This window comes from Lissotriton vulgaris, chromosome 9 (assembly GCF_964263255.1).
Source record: "Lissotriton vulgaris chromosome 9, aLisVul1.2, whole genome shotgun sequence".
In the NCBI taxonomy this organism is placed as follows: domain Eukaryota; kingdom Metazoa; phylum Chordata; class Amphibia; order Caudata; family Salamandridae; genus Lissotriton; species Lissotriton vulgaris.
This window is the reverse complement of record NC_141697.1, coordinates 430,811,852-430,835,940: the sequence shown is the minus strand read 5'-3', so window position 1 is coordinate 430,835,940 and position 24,089 is coordinate 430,811,852. Positions and strand designations below refer to the sequence as shown.

General features: G+C 46.3%; 1 protein-coding gene across 2 annotated transcripts in view; it reads right to left on the bottom strand.

Annotated features, from left to right (window-relative positions):
• The window catches only part of MARK3 (microtubule affinity regulating kinase 3), a 669,509-nt gene that overhangs the window by 476,859 nt on the left and 168,561 nt on the right, over positions 1–24,089 (bottom strand). For both annotated transcript variants that reach the window (XM_086937855.1, XM_086937856.1), the window contains exons 5-6: positions 19,032–19,097; positions 11,485–11,555 (exon numbers count right to left, since the gene is read on the bottom strand). In XM_086937855.1, coding sequence (XP_086793981.1) covers positions 11,485–11,555; positions 19,032–19,097 — 137 coding nt within the window. The remainder of the gene's footprint in view (positions 1–11,484; positions 11,556–19,031; positions 19,098–24,089) is intronic.

The following is a 24,089-nucleotide window of genomic DNA, read 5'->3' as shown; positions in this document are numbered from 1 at the left end:
TGACAGTATGTATATGTTTAGCGGTCTGAGATCCAGAATAGGCCTCAGAGAGCCGTCCTTCTTTGGGATAAGAAAATATAGGGAGTAAATCCCTATTTTTTGTTGGCGCAGAGGAACTGGCTCTATTGCACTTTTTTCTAGCTGAGATATTACTTCTTGCTTTAACAGTGATAGATGTTCTTGTGACATTGGACGCTGTTTGGGTGGTATGTTTGGGGGGGGGGGGTAGATGTTAGTTCTAGACAGAAACCTGACTGAATAATTTGTCACACCCACCCACCTGATGTGATGTTGATCAGGCAGGAAGAAATTGTTGCAGTCTTCCCCCCCAAAGGAGTGGAATGTTGGGGAAGAAGGGGAGGAAAGTCATTGGGTAGGGGTGGAGGCAGAGCAGGAGTTATGCCTCTGCCTTTGTTGTGGTTACCCCTGTAACCCCCTCTCTGGTAGCCCTTGGTGTATGTGGATTGGCTAGGAGTTTTGTAGGAAGTGAAGGGACTTTCGGAGGAGTAGCCTCTTGTGTTGCCTCTAAATGATGAGCGACGAAAAGAACATCTGGGAGCTTGCAGCGCAAGGCTCCCATAGATTTTGCTGTCTGTGTCTTTTTTAATTTTTTCTAAAGACACATCGACATTAGGGCCAAATAAATGTGTCTCATAAAATGGCTGATTGAGGATGGAATTTTGTACCTCAGGTTTAAAACCTGAAATACATAGCCAGGCATGTCTCCGCAAAAGGGTACTGGTATTGATTGCCCTTGAGGCAGTATCTGCAGCATCTAGGGCACAATGAATGGAAGTATTAGTAATATTTTTACCTTCTTGTATAAGTTCATTGGCCCTATTTTTATATTTGTCTGGTAGATGCTGCATTATGGACTCCAGTTCATCATAATGTGCCCTGTCATATCTTGCCAACAACGCTTGGGTATTGGCAATGCACCAAATGTTAGCTGCCTGTGACGCTGTTCGTTTACCGAAGGCGTCAAGGAGCTTAGATTCTGTATCTGGCGGCGAGGCCTCACCTGATGTTTGTGAATTAGCACATTTACGTGCATTAAACACTACTAAAGAATCTAGTGGTGCTGGACCTTTAATGTAAACTGGGTCTGTAGGGGCAGCTTTATATTTTTTCTCAATGCGAGGGTTGAAGACCCGAGCCCTGACAGGATCTTTAAAAACCTCTGTTGCGTACTTGATGACACCTTTAAGCATTAGCAAAATGGCAGTAGACCTTGGTGTGTTATCAAAAGTGTCTAATAGGAAATCTTCCTCCACAGTATCAGTGTGCAAGTCAACCCCATGGTACTGGGCAGTTCTCTTGACTAGTAGGTTAAAACCTATAGTGTCCTCTGGTGGGGAAGGTCTGGAACAATATACATCGTCTTGTGGGATGTAAGGCACATCAGGGGTGTTATAATCATCCCAATGATTAGGTGACTGAGGGGGACTATTGGTCCCTGCTGGGTCATGTGCAACCCCCACCTGTGTCATCAGAGTCTGTATCCACATCATCATCTGGATTAGTGGATGGTGTAGGCAAATGATGTGGTAGAGGAGGTGGAGAAGGAGGAACAGTATGGGGAGGTGGTGGAGAAGGGACCCTTAATGGAGAGGTTGCAATGTCTCTCTTCTTTGAAGGAGGAGGAGGAGGTGCCGGCGCTTCTAGTGGTCTCTTCTTGGAGCTAAGAGCTAGTTGGCCAGTCTTGGGATCCTTTACAAGAGTTTTTTGATTAGGATCTGGTGTAAAAAGTTCTTCTGTATAGGGCAAATCCTTCGGCGTCAAAGTTCCGTAAGTTTTTTCGGCACCGAGTCGGTAGCTGGTCTAGGGTCTTTTGCTTTAGAAGTGTGACCTTTTGAAATGTCTTTTACCGGAACATGTTTTTTCGGTTCCGGGTGTTTCTTCGGCTCCGAAGCGTGTAAATCGGGGCCCTTTAGGCGTTTTTTTACTCTGATCAGAGTGCGGTTTCGGCATCGATGAGCCGCTACCAGTCTTCGGCGCTGTGTGCTTAGGTGTCGGAGCAGCGGTCGGCATGGTTGAGGAACATGGCTTCTTCTTTGGTGTCAGTATAGGATCAGCACCGGGAATAGGCTGACTCGAGCCCGAGCCGCCTGAAGGCTTAGTAGGCTTCTTTGCCGGGCCCGAAGGCAGGGCGTGGGAAGCAGTCTCTCGGTGTGCACCCGGTCCCGAAGGTGAGGGTGTGACGGAAGCCTTTTTTGAGGGTGTCAAGGAAGAGTTGGGGTTGACAGTCTTACTTACGGTTGAGCTGGAGAGATATCCTCGATGTCTGAGTCTTCGGCATCAGAGGAGCTGGCACTTTTTCCGGGGTGCTGGTGTTATCGCACGTCGGCGCCCTCTCCAAAGATGTCGTCGGGGATCGAAGCTGACGAGCGAGCCATTGTTCTTCGAGCTCGTCGGTCCCGAACCGTCTTCTTGGAGCGGAAAGAGGCACAAGCGGAACAGTCTTTGGCCTCGTGCTCCGGTGAGAGGCAAAGGTTGCACACCTCATGTAGATCGGTGTGGAGAAACTTCGGCCCACATTGAGGAGACTTCTTGAATGGCGTCCTTTCCATGAGCCAGAGGATGAGGCCTAGGTAGGCCCGAAGGCCTTCGTCGACAACCGGAATCGAAGACTTCAAAGTGGTGAAGAATCGTGTTGATGTGGAGAGCGATCGAAACAATATGGTCGAACTGGGTGAGGATTGCACGCCGAAGGAAATTTGGTTCCAAACTGGAGCACAGAAAACACATCCGAGCCCGATGGCGGAAAAAAACAATCTGAGGATGGAGCCGATGCCCATGCGCAATGTGGTTCAAAGGAGGAGTCACCTATCTCGTGACTTCCAAAGAACTTTTCAGGACAACAACAAACTGCAAACATCCGGGCCCAACACTAGGTCGCGATCTAGGCACAGTGTGTAATCTGCAGCTCATATGCCTCAAACACACTTATGTTGGTATTCTTAAAAGGTCAGAAAGCAGCCAAATATACAAGCTGTTACACAGAAGCAAAAATCATGTTTTGTATTTATGGTCATCTACTGCACGTAGGGTTGTCTGCATATGCACATGTAAGAGGACCCGCTTACCGCGTTCAATTGCCTGACTGGCTTAGTCAGCCTTTCTAAAGTCGATAAATTACCAATGTACCTCATAAAAACTAAAGTGGAGGTAGGGGTGAGGGATGGGAACTGGAGCACAATGGGGAGTGGGAGTGGTTGAAGTGCCTCATGCTCCAGGCAGAACAGACCTGTAATGTAAATTTAAAGAAGAAAGGCATCTAAAATGGATAGTCAACAAGTTTGCTTTTCAAGGTGCCCAGGTAGATGTGGCATAATATACAGGGTTGCCGATTTTGGAACTGGGGAACCGGGTTTGAGTTTTGCCTACCAAAAAATGCCTACTGTGAAAGAGACAAGGAAGGACAAATAGCAATGTTACACCAATGAAGGGAAAGGAATTTAGAAAGGCAGATGACGGAACGAATGGCAAGAAATGGGTGTGATGAAATCCCACGATGTAGATACAGCATGTCTCCATTCGAGACAGCGCATGCACGCCGTCTACAGCCATGACATACAAAAGTATTTGTTAAAATATGGTCTGACATGTGACATTTGTCTTTGAAGCGCAGTAAGTGTCATGAGGTAAATACAGAATTTAAAAGGTATCTTTATTTATTGATTGGACTTTCGTGACCTCCCTGCCCGCCAAATAATAATCTTAATTGGCTTGCGACAACAGTAGGTCACCACCCACAGTTTGGGAAACACTGAATTAGGAAACAATATTCAATCACTTAGAACAACAGAACTTAAATCAAAGACACACATCTGTGAAAAAACCAGCAGCCTCAAACCGGAAGGTCCCCCCCAACCACGACCAGGAGCTGGTAAGAAGACCAGGCCCTAAAAGGCACCCCTGCACCAGACGTCCCACGGCCTTGGGTGGCCCAACCGACGGTGCCTAACCAACCCCAAACATCCTAACTTACCTCTCCAAGTGGTGGTCGTACCTAGAAGATCTTCATCCCCGAGCCTGCAGTGTGTTTGCAAACTGGAGACTCCCCATTGAAAGCTACACCGCACCGGATGCCAAAACAGCACTCTGCACCTGACCGCCCCCAGTGCCACCGAGGGTGCACCTTTTGCGCCTGGCCTAATCCCCCATTTGCCCTGAGCTTAAGTCCAGGAGCTTTGCTCCCACAACCCAGTGGCTGGTTCGTCAGCAGCCACCAACTGGAGGTCCCCTATCCCCAATTGGATAACCTTGGGCCTCAGCACTCTGCACCCACCATGCTAGTGCAGCTGAGGGTGTAACAAGAGTGTATCCATGACCCTGGGGGACCCAAGTCTAACCCCAGAATACCAACTCCCACAAAAGTACTTACCTGTTAACCAATAACACTATTTTCCTATATAGGATAACATTGATTGTTTTTCTATGAAAAAGTTTCCAAGAGTGGAGTTGGAAAATCTATGAAAACCTTTTACAACTGTACTAAATAACAAAAACGCTTTTACTTACATGTTTTCAGAAAATGTCCCAGTGTAGTATCCAGGTATACTACACTGTGTAAGACTAGTAATCTGAAAGTAATGTACTGGTCATTTTACTAAAAAGTCCATTCAAAGTATATGTACTGTATTTTCAAAGCATTGCATTTTTCAGTAACAGTACTGTAATTCAAAACCAAGTGCATATAAAATTGCAATCCAAACTGTGTTATAACTGTATTACTGCCGTAAAGTATTCATTGCTTCCCTGTGCCAGGCTTGCTCGGTTCTAAAAAAATAGAAATAACGAAAATAATATTTTTATACAATAACAATTGGTCTGAAGTTCAGTCTTTGAGTGTGTGAATTCATTTGCTGACTGAGTGCGTACAACAAATGCTTAACACTGTCCTCTGATACTACCTCACTGCTCGACCACACTAGCACAAATAGAGAGTGAGGTGCTAACTAACTTTACCTCTGCCTACCTTTGGGGTTCCACAGGACTCTGTGCACACTATACCTCACTTTGATATAGTATATACAGAGCCAGCTTCCTACAACGTCGCAATAGGAGTAGTTTCTGTCCTGTAACTCCAGTTCTGTAGTAGGGGTATCTCTGTTATAGTCATAATCTAGTGAATAGTCCCGCCCATGTGCGTGGACCCCGGAGCAATCAAAAATAATTTCTTAAGGTGTCGAAAAAAGCAGAACTGCACAGACACCTAAGAGAGAATTAAAGACAGATAATGCAGCCTATAACCAGGCTACACTGTCCAGTATTTCAACTAGAAATTCCACCAAAAATCCACAAACAGCAAAGTCTGTCCAGATTTCCCTTGCTTCAGCAGCAAAAACCCTCTGGAATGATAGAGAGGAAGACATGGACAGACAAGCCCCATAGGCTGCCATTATGTGGCTCAAAACAGGATACTGTGCCTTTAAAGAGAACTTTCCAGAACTTCACAGTATCCCAGAATGCACTGCAGGTCCCTTTTACGGGCAGCTCTTTTTGAAGGCGTAACACGCCAGACCTGTAGCATTCCTTACATGAATATCTCTCTCCACCGGGGAGGAGGGCAGGCGCTTAGGACTATACCAGAGATACCCCTACTACAGAACTGGAGTTACAGGACAGAAACTACTCCTTCTGTAGTAGGGGATCTCTGTGTATAGTCATAATCTAGTGAATAGAATGGCAAGCCCATCCCCACACCAAAGCGGCGGTGGAGAAACAAGAAATAACACCACTATTGTGCGAACAGATTTCGCAGCGAAGCCTGCCCAACCTGAGCGTCTGCCCTGGCATCAGTGTCGAGGCAGTAATGCTTAGCAAAGGTATGGACCTACTTCCAAGTGGCCGCCTTGCAGATTTATGCAATCGGAACATTACTGAGCAAAGCCGTCGTGGCCGCTTTGCCCCTGGTGGAATGAGCCTTAGGTTTACCCCCTAAGGTCTTATTAGCCTTCTGGTAACAGTTGTATGCAGGACACAATCCACCTAGAGATGGACTGTTTAGAGGTAGCCAGCCCCGTCCTGACTGATCCATAATTGATAAACAATTGGTCTGACCTACGAATATCTTTGGTCTTATCCAGATAAAATTTCAACAACCACCTAACATCCAGGGAATGTAAAGACCTTTCCGCTGGAGATGAAGGATTCTGAAAAAATGTAGGCAAAGTTATAGTCTGGTTGACATGAAAATCAGAAATAACCTTGGGAAGAAATTGAGGGCGAGTACGCATATCAACCTTAGCAGCATGAAAAACAGTATAGGGTTCTTGGCAACACAACGCCTGAATTTCACTCACCCTGCGGGCCGATGTAATGGCCACGAGGAACGCCGCCTTCCAGGACAGGTGCTGCAACGAAGCCTTATGAATAGGTTCAAAAGGCTCTTTCATCAATCTGGACAGCACCACATTCAATTCCCATGAAGGCGAAGGAAGCCTGACAGGAGGGAATGCTTTCTTCAAGCCTTCCAAAAAATCTTTGATCACAGGGATCTGGAAGAAGGAAGTCTGTGAAGGGCATTTCCTGTAGGCAGTCAATGCAGCGAGATGAACCGTAATGGAATAAACATTAAGGCCAGACCGCGCCAAATGTAGAAGGTAAGGACGGATGACGTCTTCCTTGTACGTCGAAGGGTCATAGTTCTTGGGCTTGCACCAGATACAAAACCTCTTCCACTTGTAAGCATAGGAAGTCAGAGTGGAAGGTTGCTTAGCCTCCTTCAGTATGTCCATGCAATCTTCGGGTAGATTAAAATGGCCATATTGCACTCTCAGGAGCCATGCCGTCAAACTCAAAGACGAGAGGTTGGGGTGCAACATCTGCCCCCTGAACTTCGTGAGAAGGTCCGGCCTGCACGGCAGCCGTACGGGAGGAAGGAAAGACCGGTGAAGCAGGTCCGTGAACCACCACTGCCTGGACCATTCCGGGGCAATCAGGATCATCCGTGCCGTGGACTGAGACAGCTTGATGAGCACCGCTGGAATCAGGGGAATGGGTGGAAAAGCGTACAGAAAGCTGTTCGACCAGTTGATCCAAAGCGCATTCACCAGCGTCCCTTACTGGTAGTACCTGGAGGCAAAGTCTCGGCATTTGCTGTTTTCGGCGGTGGCGAACAGATCTATGTCTGGAGTTCCCCACCTTGCGAAGACTTCTTCTAGTACTTCGTCATTTATGACCCATTCGTGGTTTTCCTGAATCAGTCTGCTCAGTGCGTCTGCCTAAATATTCTGCACACCTGGTAGATGGGTAGCCGTTATCGTCAGTCCTCTGGCCAGAAGCCAGTGCCAGATCGCCTGCGCCTCCTGCGACAAAGTGCGTGATCTCGAGCCCCCCTGCTTGTTGAGGTAATACATCGTGGTCGTATTGTCCGTCTGTACAAGCAGAGAGTTGGTCCGGAAGGACGGATGAAAGGCCTTCAGTGCCAAGTGAACAGCTTTGAGTTCCAGGAAGTTGATGTGGTACGTGGACTCCTTGAATCTGTAAGTCTCCGGAATGCGCTCCCCAGCCGTGGAGAGAAGCATCCGTCACGATAGTCTGAGTGGGAATGTCCTTGTGGAAGGGAACCCCTCTGAGGAGATTCTCCGCTGAACACCACCACTTCAGAGACTGAAGAGCATGCAGAGACAGTCGTATCTTGTCGTCCCAAGATCCTTTCCTCTGATCCCACTGGTCCTCCAAGCACTCCTGCAGAGGTCTCATGTGCAGCCGTGAGTGAGGAAGATACAAGAGGCCACCGACCCCAGTAGAGAAGACACCGTTCTCACTGTTGTAGATGGAGCAGTCATAAGAGCCTGAGCCTTCCGAAGGATCGATCGTGGTCGCTCCTCCGAAAGAGACACGCTTGCTGACAGCGTATTGATGGTGGCTCCCAAGTATTGAATGCACTGGACCGGAGACGGGACAGACTTGGACATGTTGATGTGCAACCCCAGCTTGTTCAAGAGAAAGCACTTCTTCTGGAAGTGTGCTTGAGCTTCCGAGAAGAAGGAGGCCTTGATCAACCAATCGTCCAGGTACGGGTAGACAAACACCTTGTTCTTTCTTAGGTGCGCTGCTACCACTGCCATGCACTTCGAGAATGTTCTGGGCGCAGACTTCAGTCCGAATGGCAGTACTGTTTACTGATAATGGTTGGCGCCGACTTGGATTCGCAGGAACTTCCTGTGTTTGTGTGCAATGGGCACATGGAAGTAAGCATCCTGTAGGTCTATTGCACATAGCCAGTCTCCCTGTTGCAACTGAGAAAAAATCTGATGCAACGACAGCATGCAAAACTTCTCTCTGCGAATCCACTTGTTTGCCTGTCGCAAGTCCAGAATGGGCCTGAACTCGTTCTTGTCCTTCTTGCGAACCAGGAAGAACCGGGAGTACAGACCTCTTCCTCTTTGAGACAGAGGTACGTCTTCTATCGCCCTTTTCCTTAACAGGATATCGGCCTCCGCCTGGAGCTCGCGCAGTTGAAACTTTGAGCTGACCGGAGGAATTGATGGAGGCGGGCTGGTGAACCGAATACTGTATCCATTGCAAACAATATTCAGTACCCACTTGTCCTGAGTAATTTTTCTCCACTCTGCCAGAAAAAATTGAATGCTTCCCCCCCACCTGAGCGGGTAACAGATGTAGGGGAAGTAACCGCTCAGGGTCGCGACCCGGCCGGGCCCTTGTTCACTGTGGAGGACTGCTGGGCCCCTCTACCCTTCTGTCGTTTTTGGAAGGGTCTCCGGAACTGCTGCTGTTGTTGCTGCTGCTGTCCCGAAGTCTGTCCTCTCCCTCTGCCTTGTGCACCGAACCGTCTTTGGAACGGTCGGTAAGCCTTCTTTTCTTTCGGCTTCTCCAAGCCCACAGCCATCAGGGTCTCTCCCTCCGCCTTCATGCGGGCCATCTCATCATCGGCATGCTTGCCGAATAGTGTTTCCCCAGAGAAGGGCAGGTTGGCCACCCGCTGCTGGGCCTCTGGCTTGAGTGATGTGAGCCTGAGCCAAGCATGGCGCCGCTCTTTGAACCCATGACAGTACCCATGGGCAGCCAAAAGAGACATCCGCAGCCGCGCTGATGACCTGGTTTGAAACCAGCATCCCCTCCTTGAGGATCTCCTGGAAGTCCTCCCTCTCATGGCAGGAGTTCCATGAACTGTTGCAGGTATTCCCAAAGGGCACGGTCATACCACCCTAGCAAAGCCGCATCCCTGGAGGCCTTCATGGCCGTGGACGCCGTCCCACAGGCCTTCCTGCCAGCTGAGTCGATCCATCGGCTTTCCTTGTCAGGTGGTACGGTTGAAGACGGGGAGGTAGAATGTTGCTTCCTGGCCGCCATCACGATCACAGAGTCCGGAACCGGGTCCATCCGTAGAAAAGCCGGGTCCGAATCAGGCGCCCTGTACTTCTTCAGAAGTCGGGAGGGAGCGGCCTTCGCCACTGCTGGCGTGAGGAACAGCTCCTCCGCGGGCTCTACCAACCCAGGCACTAGCGGCAGCAAAGGGCGAGACAAATGCTTTTTGTGAAGCGTCTCGAATATCACGGACGTCGTGGGTGTTGGAGCCGTCACTGTGATTCCCAATTTCGCTGCCCCCCTCAGGAGCACATCCTGGAATGTGCTGATGTCGTCCACCGGAGACACCCTTGAATAGGTCCTGGTCCTGGAGGAGTCCGTGCGGAACCGCGATCCACGCCTCCTATGGCGCCGTCTTGACCTGGTGGAGGATCTACGCAGACTCCCCGAACTACCCCTCCGACAGGAGCGTGATCTTGACCTCCTTGGCTTCAGCCGATCCGTCGGTTCCACTGGGGCGGGCGACTTTGGTTTGGCCGGGGCCCTCGGCTGAGGGGTCCCCTTGGGAGGAGTTGGAAATCGGGGCAGCGAGACCGACCTCGAAGGAACCAGAGGCGGCTTGTCTGCTGGCAGCTGAGGTTTAGGAAGAGGTTGAGGAAGTGGTGGCAGAGGAGGAGGAGTAGGGGCCCGCGGAGGGAGCCCCCTCGGTAACGGTGGCGGGGGTGTAACCGTCTTCTGCGGCGGGGTATACACCATGGAATACACCGAGCCCGGTGATCCGCCTTCCTTTCCAGCCTGGGACGTTGGCGAACCTCCCATGGCATCAGACCTGCTTCCACATCTCTTCGGCGTCGAAGAACGGCGACCGGACGGCGAGCGCTGGTCCCTCGACGGCGAGTGTCTTTTCCTTGACGTCGACCGTCTCTCCCTCGACGGCGAATGCCTTCGCCTCGACGGCGACCTCCTTCGCCTCGACTGCGACCTCCTTTGCCTCGACGCCGAGGATCCCCTCGACGACGATCTTCTCCTTTTCGCCGATGGCGAGCGCCGACGCCGGGCCTGTCGACGTCGATCACTCGACGACTCCGACGAGGACGACAACGAAATAGTCACAGGAGACCAACGGCAGTCTGTTCAGTTCCTTCGACGTCTAGCGTCGACGCCGCTTCGACCAGAGCCCTGGGGAGACGGGGAACAGACTGTAGTCATCACTCTCGACGCTGTAGTGGGTGCAATCGGCCCAGACGGAGAATGGGGAAGCTTGCTGGTCTTCCTGCCCCTGGGGAGCCCCCCAGAGGCCTCAGCACGGGCAGAGGAAGCCCCTCCAGACCCACCTTGCGCCTACAGCCTTCTTTCCTCAAGGCACTGAAGCCTGATCTTCTTTCTGTCCTTCAGGGTCCTGCCAGAGAAGCCTAGACAAATCACACACTCCTCTGGGACGTGGGAAGAGGGAAGGCAGAGGATACACACCTCATGGGGATCCGATTTGACCTTCTTCCTGGAGCACTCTGGACATTTTTCAAATAATGCAGGCATTTTTGACAATAAAAGAGTGCACCAAAGATTAAACAAGAAGAAAAGGTCCTAAAGTACTTTAGAAAAGCACTCAAACTTGAACAAAAGTGAAAAATCACCAATAAACAATTGAAATGGGAGAGCTCAATGCTCCAGGGTCCTGCTAGCAGGAGCCAGAAAAAAGAACTGAAAGTAAAAGGGACCTGCAGTGCATTCTGGGATACTGTGAAGTTCTGGAAAGTTCTCTTAAAGGCACAGTATCCTGTTTTGAGCCACATAATGGCAGCCTATGGGGCTCGTCTGTCCATGTCTTCCTCTCTATCATTCCAGAGGGTTTTTGCTGCTGAAGCAAGGGAAATCTGGACAGACTTTGCTGTTTGTGGATTTTTGGTGGAATTTCTAGTTGAAGTACTGGACAGTGTAGCCTGGTTATAGGCTGCATTATCTGTCTTTAATTCTCTCTTAGGTGTCTGTGCAGTTCTGCAATTTTCGACACCTTAAGAGATTATTTTTGATTGCTACGGGGTCCACGCACATGGGCGGGACTATTCACTTGATTATGACTATACACAGAGATCCCCTACTACAGAACTATTAATACTTATAAGCACTGAATCACAAGTCCGAATTACAACAGAGCTTTGCAGCAAGCAGCTTAAAAAGACACAGTGAACCAGTACTTATGCATACCTGTCTGAATTTAGTTCTTGCTTCCTTTTCCTTCATGCGCCCGTGTGCAACCAAATAATCAAATACCTCACCTGAAAGCAATTTAAAGTACACAAAATTATATACAACAACTCTTTGAAAATGCATTTATTTCCCACATCTGGTGCACATTAAATACATAAAGATATTAGACACAATAATCATGGTAAAGTATAGTCTTGTGTTGCAATACACAGCTCTAATGGTATACGAATCCACAAGGCTGAAAGCAGAGTCATTTTGCAAATGACATCTTGAACTAGAGATGGTATTATGAGACCATGTTACATATTATATTTTTTTACATAATTTGGTGCAAATTAGCAAGAAGATAAATATTTCCCAACTTGGGGGAGAAAAACTATTGAAAACATTAAGTGAAAAAATGCACCATACTATTTGGTTGTCTAGGGAAAGATAACATATTTACATCATTAACAAGGTTGAGTTATAGAATAAAAAAACACAAAAAAACCATGTAACTATGTAAAATACAACAATAACAAAAACAGCTGCTTTCAATGTTCAGCTCACGATGGAACAGTATTTCCTAATTTCGAGAGGTCTGTAAAAGTAATAAAGGGCAATGTTGTATGTGCGGAGGTTTAGGACGATCATCTAAATACACAATCATACCCAAATACAAAATCAGCATAAGCGCAGAAAATCAGAAAGAATAGCATTGAAAGAAAACTATTTCTCAGGAATGTCATTCAAAATTTCAAAGCGCCTCCCAGTTAACCTGTGAACTATGGGTTGAGTAACCGCACCTTTTTACACAGGTAAAAAGCTCAAACATACACAATTACATGTCTTACAAAATAAAGGAATTTTATGGTTTTGATTTTCACTGGAACTCCACTGAAATAGCCATGCAACCATAACACCGCCATGGCCTGCGCATGACCTCAGACATGCCCTAGATAACATCACTGTTACAGCAAAAAAATGATGGATGGAATGCAAACAGTGCAAACATTCTCCCCCAGTCAAAAGATCTGGGTTAAATCCGTTTTTCTTTTGCCCACTACACCACCCCAGTTTGGACCCAGCCATATGCAAATCAGTCTTGACCCTGAGCCCCATGGGAACAGTTCAGACCGAACTGCCAGGCGAGGTCCTCCTGGATCCGAAAGAAGCATCCTGGGACCGGTTTCAGGGCATGTCGCCCTTCTTCAGGCAGGCTAGCTTGAATCCAGTGGCACAGTGAACAAGGGACCCACTTCTGGGCATACCCATCCCACTTAGGGCGAAAAGTATTACAGCAAACAAATGATGGACGGAATGCTGACAATGCAAACATTCTACCCCAGTCAAAAGATCTGGGTTAAATCCATCGTTCTTTTGCCCACTACGCCACCCCAGTTTGGACCCAGCCATATGCAAATCAGTCTTGACCCTGTGCCCCATGGGAACAGTCCAGACCGAAGGTGAGCCATGCACCCAATCACCATGGGCGTGTATGGAGAAATATGTGATGTAACAATGTAAAAGGGTGTCATTTTAAGTACGGCACACCTATTAGGTTTCTCAAAGAGTCAGCAGACCAATTGGCTTCATCATGGGGTCAGTACATCAACATAAACTAAGCAAACCTATTGTTTTTATCAAAAGTCACCAATAACTATAATTAAAGTGTATTTTATAAATTGGTTTAAAAAAGTAATTCTTTTTTTTATTGAAAATAAAACGATGCTTAAAAAAAGAAAAATATGAACATGTCCCAGTCTTTGCAATAACATTTTTCAGCCCACAAAGTGTATCCAGAGAACCCGCTACAAGGGGGTTCTGCACTCCAGCTGACTAGCATAGTGCTCCAGCTCAGAGTGCTTAAAAAAATATGGTAAGCTCTCCTGGGGTCATGGATTTTATGAAGATAGATAAAGAAGATAGATAAAGAAGATAGATAAATGAGACAGATACGATAGATAATATAGATAAATGAGACAGATACGATTAATATAGATAAATGAGACAGATACGATAAATATAGATAAATGAGACAGATACGATAGATAAAAACAGATACGATAGATAAAAACAGATACAATAGATAAAGACAGATAGAGATAGAGATAGATAGAGATAGATAGAGATAGATAGGCACTCCCTGCAAGAAGAATACCCTGCCCCCTGATAATTTTTTTAAAACTTTTTCAGGATATGACACCCCTTGGCCAATCACCCTGCTCTATTTTCTTTCAAGTGCGTGATCGCTGGATTCTCGCGAGTGTCCCACAAATCCAATCATCCACACACACACAAAGGTTTTGAACCTTAATGTCTCAAAAACTACTGAACGGAATGAGACCAAACGACAAAATGTACGCTTTCATGATTAAGATCTACCTTTAGGCCAAATTTGATCTAATTCTGCTCAGCCACTTACACGGTATTGCGATACAATTTTCTTATGGAAAATTTGCATGAGGAAATTGTGTTTCGGGACCCCCCACTGTTTTTTTTCGCCCCAACTTGACGGATCTTTACAAAACGTTCCAGTAAGGAGCTGAGATGGATTAACTTTTTTTTGTTACGTTTTATGAAGATTTGTCAAAGAGCACCAAAGTTATATGAAAGGTATATGACGTCTAGGTGCTAACTAGAAGTACACAGTGGTGATTGCCACTGTGTAATGCATGTATATTTTACAGAGTGCCCACTGATCTATGGGATTGTTTGTTCTCAGATTATGTCAAACATAATTTGTCTTCTGCATCATCACACATTATGGGCTTCTATACTTGATTAAACACATAAATCCAACCTGCTGGTGCACACTTGACTTTTGATAGACACCCCACCATAGTCATGCCTACATCCAACTTGCACATCGTATGTTTACTAAATACATGATGCAAAAAGTCCAGCTAACTAAATGTAAATGTAAATGTATTTGAGCTTATATAGCGCACAGCTACCCACAAAGGGTTTCCCGGCGCTTGCTTAGGGAACCCGTCCTGGTATTCCCCTGTGAGATAACCCCGGCAGAGTATCCACAAGGTGAAAGCCAGGCATCCCGCCGCGAGGGGCCGTTGTGGAGATTAAGCAAGCTATTGCCCAGAGTCGCAGAGTGTGAACTCGTGAGTCGAGAAGGCACCGGAGCGAGAATTATCGAGTCCGTGGAATTTTTGAGCCCAAGACCCGCCGAGGCGGGGAATTGAACCCTGGTCCAGGGCCGATCTCAACTTCCGGGTCTGCCGCCTCTAACCCCTGAGCCACACTTCTCCACAGCCTTGCATGCACTTTAAAATATGTTACCACCTTCAGGTCAGACGCCATGAGATAATACAATAACAGCTGACCCTAGTATTTCATGTAAAACTTTAGTTAAAATGATTTAAAGTAACAAGGTATTCGTCCAATGGACACAACGTCATACTTCAACATAATCTTATCTGCAATAACACTTAATGAGCTAGCTCACTCACTGAATTAAATGGTGCATCAATTAGCTAATATTACCATCAGTTATCTCTACTCACACTTCGGAGAGTTTGCCATAGACGCGTAAACAGTTTATGGGCTTTAAATATTGTATAACGGGGCATACCACTTGCCATTTTTGATTAATCATTGGCTTTACGTACATGATGGCAACAAGCTTGGCTCACTTATTGTGCTATTTAACAGGTTTGTAATTATTATGCCTGATCTTCTGTTTTAGGACCCATCACGCTCCTCTAAAGGATGAAGTGGTGGAAGAAGCTACAACTATAGGAGCATTTCTCAATCCCAAAGAGGAAATTTCTAATTTCCATTAACACAACAACTTTTTCCTCTTGAGCATTAATCTTAACTTGCTACAGGATCTTTACTAGGACACACACAGAGTTTACCCTGCCACTCTCTGAAACCACTGTAACCTAAAGACAGTCGGGATAACTCACTCCCCAGTCTTGGCTCTTCCAGAACTCCTGGCGAACACATTTGGGACAAGACTATCCCCAGAGGACTGGTCTTCCTTGGTAGATTACTCATTAAGCTAGACTGATTTTTTTCTCCTTTAAACTACTCCACAACTTGCATTGGTTCCCAGTCATGGAGAGCCGGTTTATTGCCACATGCAAGAGATATGGGGAGGAAGGCTTTGATATGGTTCTTATCCAATCAATCAACCCAGGGTTTGTGGAGCACAGCTCCTCACCCGTGAGGATCTCAAGGCACTATGGGGGGTGGGCGGGGCTGCTGATCCGTCTGGGTGTGGAGGTTCAGTCAAAGAGCCACGTCTTGAGGTCCTTCCTGAACTATGTCAATGACACGGATTGCCTGAGGGGGGAGAGTATTCCAGGTTCAGCGAGGTAGGAGAAGGATCTTCCTCTGGTTCTGGTCTTGTGGGTCCGTGGGACGGAGGCCAGGGTGAGAGCGGAGTTGTCTGGCGGGTGAGGAAGTCGAGGCGGTGGTTCAAAACTTCTGGTTCTGCATCGTGGAGATCTGTGTAGGCGTGTGAGAAGCTTGAAGGTGATTCTCTTGTAGATATGGTGCCAGTGGTTTGTCGGAAATGTTGTGTGACAGGGATGTCGAGGACTTATCTGGCTGCGGCGTTTTGGACATTCTATAGTTTCCTGAGCTGTTTCTGGGCGACACTGGCACAGAGTGCGTTGCAGTAGTCCAGTCAACTGGTGATGAGTGCGTGGGTGACTGTCTTTCTGGACTCAGTGGAGAGCCATCTGAAAGTCTTCAGTAGTAGGCGGAGCGTGTGGAGACAGGATGAGGATACTGCATTGATTTGGTAGTTCATTAAGAGTGAAGAGTCCAGTATGATGTCAAGGCTGCATGCATGGTCCGTAGGGGTGGGAGAGGTTCCTAGTGTGGCGGGCCACAAGGTGTCGTCCCAATCTGAGGGGGTGGATCCTGGGATGAGTACTTCGGTATTGTCAGAGTTGAGCTTGAGGCAACTGTCTTGCATCCAGGGAGTGACTGCCGTTCATTCAGTTTCCGACGATTCTGGTGGATGTGAGTTTGTTGGTGAGGGAGAAGATCAGCTGGGTGTCGTCGGCGTAGGAGACGATGTTAAGTCCATGGCTTCTGATGATGGCTGCGAGGGGAGCCATGTAGATGTGGAAGAGGGTAGAGCTCAGGGAGGAGCCCTGGGGCACTCTGCAGCTGATCTCCGTAGGTTCTGAGATCTGAGAGGAACGGGAGTAGTCTGACACGCTGTGTTCGGCCGGTCAAAAAAGGAGTGGATCCAGTCCATTGGCCTGTCGCGGATGTCGGTGTTAGGGAGTCTCGAGATTAGAGTGTGGTGGTAGACTGTGTTGAAGGCGGCCAAGAGGCCCAGTAGGATGAGGGATGTGGTTTCTCCCTGGTCAAGGAGGATGTCGTCGATGACGGGGAGGAGTGCGATCTCAGTGCTGTGGCTGATTCGGAAGCCAGATTGTGAGGTGTCCTGAGTTGGGCGTTGATGGTCTTCTCCAAGACCTTGTCTGGGAAGGAGAGGATGGAGATGGGTCTGAAGTTCTTGAGGTCTGTCTGGTCGGCAGCCGGTTTCTTCAGAAGGGGGTTGATCTCTGTGTGCTTCCAGTCGTCTGGTTAGGTGGCGTTTCGATGGAGCAGTTGATGGTGCACTAGACTTACTGGTAATTAGACTGAGATATGGTCAGTCCTTTAAGAGCCGGAGGATATCACACTAAATCCATCCATATGCCTGGTACTCCTACATGATATGACTAGCAATGTAATACCCTCAAACCACAAGAGACGATGGCTAGCAACTGCACTTGCCGCTGCAAAATTATGAAATCTGCGGCACTGGAGAAAACAGATAGTCCCGGACAGGGCAGACTGACTATCCAAACTAACAAAAATTGTAGACAGTGAACAAATCATAGATAAAATCAATAACCAAATGGACTTTTATGACCAGACACCGGAACCCTTTTCACACCCCGTAGTAACAGTGACCAAGAATCACACACTAATTGATGTACTGAAGACATAAACCTTGCTACACAAGGTAGTGGCCGCTATGGGAAGATGTCCCTGTCTTCCCTAGTAATATTGTCTAAGTCACTGCCCAGCATATGGTTTGTGGGAAAGATAGAGTTGTACCAAAATAAGGAAAGATGTTCAAGATAGTATGGAAACAGTTATAACAGGCCTCAGAGATAGTTCATTCTTGGGTTGCAGGGGCCACAGGTTTTATGTACTGCTTTATATTGAAGTCCATTGAAAGATAGTGGTGTAGCATTTTAAGTACACAGAAAGCTTTACTCATTCTTCATATTTGCAAAAGCAAAACTTCTATTACATGATGTAGAGTAAGTTGACATAAGGAACGAGAGGATAGGCATGGACAAACCTCTAGCTCAAGGTAGAATTTGTAAATAGGAGTACCCACCCATTCTGGTGCATAGGTAAAACCGGGCTGACTTACGCGGAGGCAAATCCTTGGATTGTGAAACATGGGATTAGCCCCTTCCTGGCTATACAATTGTTTTCTTCATACGGAAAATAAAAATCATGTTCACATCTTGTTGGTGCACTTTGAGTACTTGCTTTTAAAGTAAATGTATATCAAAAACAAATAAATTAAAACTAATAAGACTGTTGCCATAGCCAATATCATTCACTGCAAGTGGCACCCACATAGGAATTTCTGACCAAATCTGGACCCAAAGGGATAAAATGGAGTAAGGTATATTTAGGGTGTTCATGTCTTACATGGATGCTCGGTCAACTGTTAAGCTACAGCAAGCCTTCCACAACCCTGACAATAATTCTTTTAAGTAATGAGTGGGTAAACATACCTTACGTGGTCTGTAATACATACTTGCTTAGAGACTAAGGAAACTAGCCCATTAGAATTGTGATCTTTAAACTGGAGCCCGTTCAGCATTGTTCTAGGTAAAATCATAGTGGATATACAACATCTGGATGAGGGTCAACTAATTGACGCTGTGTTCTCTTAGAATGAATCCTGATCCCTGCGGTGTAAAAGGCATAAGAATGTGGCTCACAAGTTCCTCTACTCGGACTCCCAATCACTTTACCTCAGAAATTATCGTAGCAACTCTGTATACCATTTGTTACTAACACACACATTTGAACGTTAGCAAATGGAAGTGGAATATTCGTTCAGAGAAGGTTCCCCCCCTTGGTTCTAAAAATTCTAAAAACACCATTTACTATTACTTGACAGGTCTACTGTTTCTGTGGACTCTGCAAAGACGATACCAGGCTGCATGAATTCAGAAGCACAGTTACTTGACCACACTTTCTCCCTAGCTTGTATCCTGATGAGTGAGCACCCGAGGTTAGTGGCTTCATGGACATGAATATTGCTAACAAACAGTGTTAATAAGCATTTGTTACTAACCAATTTAATACAATTTCAACCATTTATTTTAGAGCCAGACAGATTTGAAAAGACAACATGCAAATATGGCAGGTTAATATGTAATGATAATCACCAGAACAATCCTTAACCCAGCTGCTAGTCTGCATGAGTACTCTCTTGTAAAACTATCAAGCCTAGAGGTACACCACGTGGTAAACATTTATTTTGACAACAGTTAAACAAGACTTACCTCCACTTGCGTATTCCATTATTAAATAAAGTGTGTTTTCTGTTTCAATAACTTCAAATAATTTAACTAGGAAAAACAAAAACACGAAATGATTAAACATGCAACATAATAACAAGCAATCCATGACTCCTATCAAATTCAAGAGACTCAAGGAATTGTAGATAAGCACTAGCGAAGCCAATAGTTTTTGCCGATGAGAAATCTCATGGGTTTGTCAATGTTTTTTACATGTAGCACAGCAGTTGAGCTGCTGCACAACATGGCTTAAAGTAGAAAAAAAACTGCAACACTGATTTCATCGGAACAATTTTTTTAAATTTTACTTTAGCGCAACTGCTGTGGAACATGTAAAAAAAAAAACAAGCCAATACATTTCACACAGGCGAAGCCTATTGGCTTTGCCAATGCATGTTTAATACAAGAGATTTTGCAATCCAGTAGGGACCGTATGCAACACATTTATTAACAGGGTTATATTTGATTCAGTTAGTCACCACCAGCTGTGGAGATCTTTGCAAGCTAAAGCTTTCTAGATCAGTAAAGGACCTTTATGGATTTATGCACCCGCACACAACAGATTTAAATACCAGTGAGATCCAATTGCAGCTATTGCTTTAACTCACCGAGGCTGTATTGGATCGAAAACTAACATTCAGTTTAGCTCGCCGCAGCTGGTGCATTGACTTATGGGAATAAAAGGTACGGAGAAATGCACTACTTAAACGGCGTGCACTTTTCAGCCCTCCTAAAATTACATGTTTTGCGAAACTGCTCTGAAAATCAAGCAGGATGACACATTGGCACCCATTTCACCCTTCAAGCCATGTATGGAGCCCCCGCTGATAACACACACTTTTGAGTGCTATCAGGCTACAAACTGGACAGCAGCAAGCTATAGAAATGTAAAGTAACAAATTGTGGGTCACAGATCCAAGCTCAATAAAATAGCTCATTGCGTTAATGAACCGGTTAGAGGTGTGAGCATAGGTTGCAAAAGAAGTTTTCAACTCCTGCTGATATAGCTCATTGGATTGAGAACGTGTATAGGTTTCAGGTTAAAATTTCAACAAGCCCAGCTCAATGTTAACCTCACTGCATCAGCTCCACGTCTTATTAGAATAGTGTCACTTGTTACTTATAGGTAAAACAAGCTTGAAGGGTTGCATTAAACACAGTTATCTGCCATATTCTATCACATGATTGTTGTGCTTTTTAACATCAACCATGAATCTTCGGATTTGTAGGGAGTTCAATGATAAGCAGGGGTGAGAAGCTACTGCGGTCAGCAACAGGAAAATGAGGCAAGCATGATGCTGGCTGTCAGTCATTTTAAAAACTTCAACCATTACAAAGAACAATATTTAGTGGCAAAATAAAGAAGCTACCATATCTAGAACAATGAAGTCCCTATTACTTATTCAAGTTCGTAAAGCTACTGCTGTGTTGATCTTTCCAGGTCTCCGACCCTGCTGCCCCTCCCCATGTACTTGCGAAGAAGTTCCTGTCCATTGCGAAACCATAAGTTGCCATGAGCCATTACAGTGCCTCCAAGGTCTTCTTCACAACACCACCAATCATGCACAGTGCCAGCAGCAAAAACGGTAAAGAAGCCTCCTAGGCTCCTTACTCATCCTAAACTGTCGGAAGACAGAAACAAGCATTTGCAATGCAATAGGTCTCGCATTAGGAAAGTTTGAGCTATTGGTATTGTAAATGACAAATTTTGTATTTATGTGTTGGTTTTGAAAATAGCGAAATTAATAGCTTTGTCATTTACAATGCCAATAGTTTTAACTTTTGCAAATATGACACCTATAGCATTTGTAATGCAATATGTGTTGTATTTATGTGACTTAAATGTATTGATATTACAAATAAAAATGGCTTTTATTTTTTTAATAATTAATACTTAAATAAAAGTTACTGTAATTTATAATGGCAATAGCTTTTGTAAATAGCTTTCGTGAAGATTATGTTCATTTTTTATTGTGACGAAAAACCAAGAACAGAAGTGAAATATTTACATCTTTTTGTGACATTTGTAATAAAGCTTGAAACATTGAGAGAACATATTTGAACCAGTTGTTGTTGAATGGTTGCACAGATTGATGCTGTGGTAGCGCTGAGTGATGTTGTGGTGGCGGCGAGTGATGCTGTGGCGTACACTGATGCTGTAGTAGCGCATAGTGATGTTGTGGTGCCCCTGAGTGATGCTGTGGTGGTGCTGAGTGATGCTATGGTGATGCGATAGAGTGAGTGCGATAGATAGATAGAGTGAGTGCGATAGATAGATAGATAGATAGAGTGAGGACGATAGATAGATAGAGTGAGGGAGATAGATAGACAGATAGATTAAGTGTATCTATGTTGCATTGAGTAGAGTAAGTATGAGGTGTGTAATTATATGGCACTGAGTGGTAATATGGGGAGTGTATGTTATATTCAGTAGAGTGTAATTTTGTGGCACTGAGTGGTATTTGGAGTGTATGCTGCATTGAGTGCAGTGTAATTATGTAGCATATAATTATGTGGCACTGAATGTATGTTGCATTGAGTGCTGTGTAATTATGTGGCGTGTAATGCAAATGCTACTTACCAGTATGCATCTGTTCTTGGCATGTAGGGCTGCTGACATTCATATCTGTGCATAGATCGCCGCCTAGTGTTGGGTCCGGATGATTGCACATTGTTGTCCTGGAAGAGTCTTCGAAGTATCACGAGATAGGTGGCTCCTCCCCTGGACTACAGTGCGCATGGGCATCGCCTCCGTCCCCAGATTGTTTTTAGCCATTGGCAGAGATGGAGTGAAGTATGTGAATGATGCCCATGCTAAGAGCATATAAATATATGTAAATGAATGCTGCAGCTGCTACAGGCGCCGGGGAGGAGGGCGGGCGATATGAATGTCAGCAGCCCTACATGCCAAGAACAGATGCATACTGGTAAGTAGCATTTGCAGTTCGAGGCATGTGGGCTGCTGAATTCATATCCGTGCATAGAATACATAGCAGTCCCTCCATTAGCGGCGGCCGCCCGTGCCAGCTGCAGCCGTCTGAAAAAGCGTTTTGAGAACAGCCTGGCCAACAGCTGCCTGTTGTTTAGAGTGCACATCTACACAGTAATGCTTTGTGAAAGTATGTGTGGTTGACCATGTAGCTGCTCTACAAATATCTTCCAAGGGAATGTTACCTAGGAAAGCCATAGAGGCCCCCAACTTTCTAGTGGAGTGGGCTCTTGGTGGAATTGTGAGAGTGCGTTTAGCTTTAGCGTAACAGATCTGAATGCATTTCACTATCCACCTAGCGATCCCAGCTTTGGAGATAGCGTTTCCCTTGTGGTGTGTGGCAAAAAGCAACGAAAAGCTGCTTTGTTTTGCGAAAATCCTTTGTCCTGTCTACATAGTACATCAAGGCTCTCTTAACGTCAAGGGTGTGGAGCATCCGCTCCGCCAGCGTCTCTGGGTTCTGGAAAAACACTGGCAACTCAATTGTCTGGTTTATATGGAATTGAGATACCACCTTGGGTAAGAATTTAGGGTTAGTGCGGAGCACAACCCTGTTAGCGTGTACCTGGAAGAAAGGTTCTTGGATGGTGAGCGCCTGCCGGGTCTGGTGGCTCAGTGGACTAATGCATCCATTGCAGGGGCCTGTGTTCGACCTCATGGTCACAGGTTCAAATCCCGGCGGGTCCACTCAGCCTTTCATCCATCCGAGGTCGATAAAATGAGTACCATTGAGTTGGGTAACAATAAACATCTGTTATTCAGCGCCAAGAGACCTCTGGGTGAACGTGCGCTTTACAAATTGTCATGTCATGTCATGTCATGTCATGTCATGTCATGTCATGTCATGTCATGTCATGTCATGTCATGTCATGTCATGTCATGTCATGTCATGTTATGTTATGTTATGCAGCTCGCTAACCCTCCGTAGCGATGTGATTGCTACTAAGAACGCAACCTTCCAAGTTAGGAACTGAAGCTCACAAGAGTGCAGTGGCTCGAAGGGAGGACCCATCAGTCTGGTAAGAACCACATTGAGGTTCCATTCTGGAGCTGGTGGTGTCCTTGGTGGAATGACCCTCTTGAGTCCTTCCAAAAAAGCCTTGATCGCAGGGACCTTAAAGAGCGACAGATGTTGCCTATTCTGGAGGTATGCTGCCATAGCAGACAGGTGAATGCGGATGGAAGAGTACGCCAAATTGCATTGATACAGGTGGAACAGGTAACAAATGATGTTTTGAATGGAAGCATCTAGCGGGTCAATATTGTGGTTAACACAGTAGATGACAAACCTCTTCCATTTAGCCGCATAGCAAGCTCTAGTAGTGGGCTTCCTTGCCTCTCGAATGATGTCCATGCAATCGGGAGGAAGATTGAGGTAGCCAAACTCTAGGACTTCAGGAGCCAGATCGCCAGGTTGAGCTGTTGCGGATCTGGGTGCTGAATGTCGCCATGGCTCTGCGTCAGAAGGCTGGGGGTGAGATGAAGCCTCTGATGCGGTACCACGGAGAGTTCCAGAAACGTGGTGTACCATGGTTGGCGAGCCCATGTTGGAGCAACCAGGATGAGAGTCATCGAGTGCTGCCTGAGTTTGCGTGCCACCAGCGGTATCAGAGGTGCTGGGGGAAAAGCGTACGCAAATCTGCCTGACCAGTTCATCCACATCGCATTGCCCTGTGATTGCGGGTGTGGGAAACTGGCGGCGAAGCTTTGGCATTTTGCGTTCTCTTTCGTGGCGAACAGGTCTATCTCTGGATGACCCCACTTTTGGAAGTACGGTTGGAGTACTGATGGATGTATCTCCCACTCGTGCATTTGATGGCTGTGCCTGCTGAGCAGATCCGCCATCTGATTGTCCTTGCCCGGAAGATGCTCTGCCATGAGGAAGATGTTCCTCTGAATGGCCCACTTCCACATGCTCTGAGCCAGATGAGACAGCTGTGGAGAGTGTGTGCCTCCCTGCTTCTGGATGTAGTACATGGCCGTCATGTTGTCCGTCCGGATCAACACGACCTTGTTGCACAGATGTACTTTGAACGCCTTTAAGGCCATGAAGA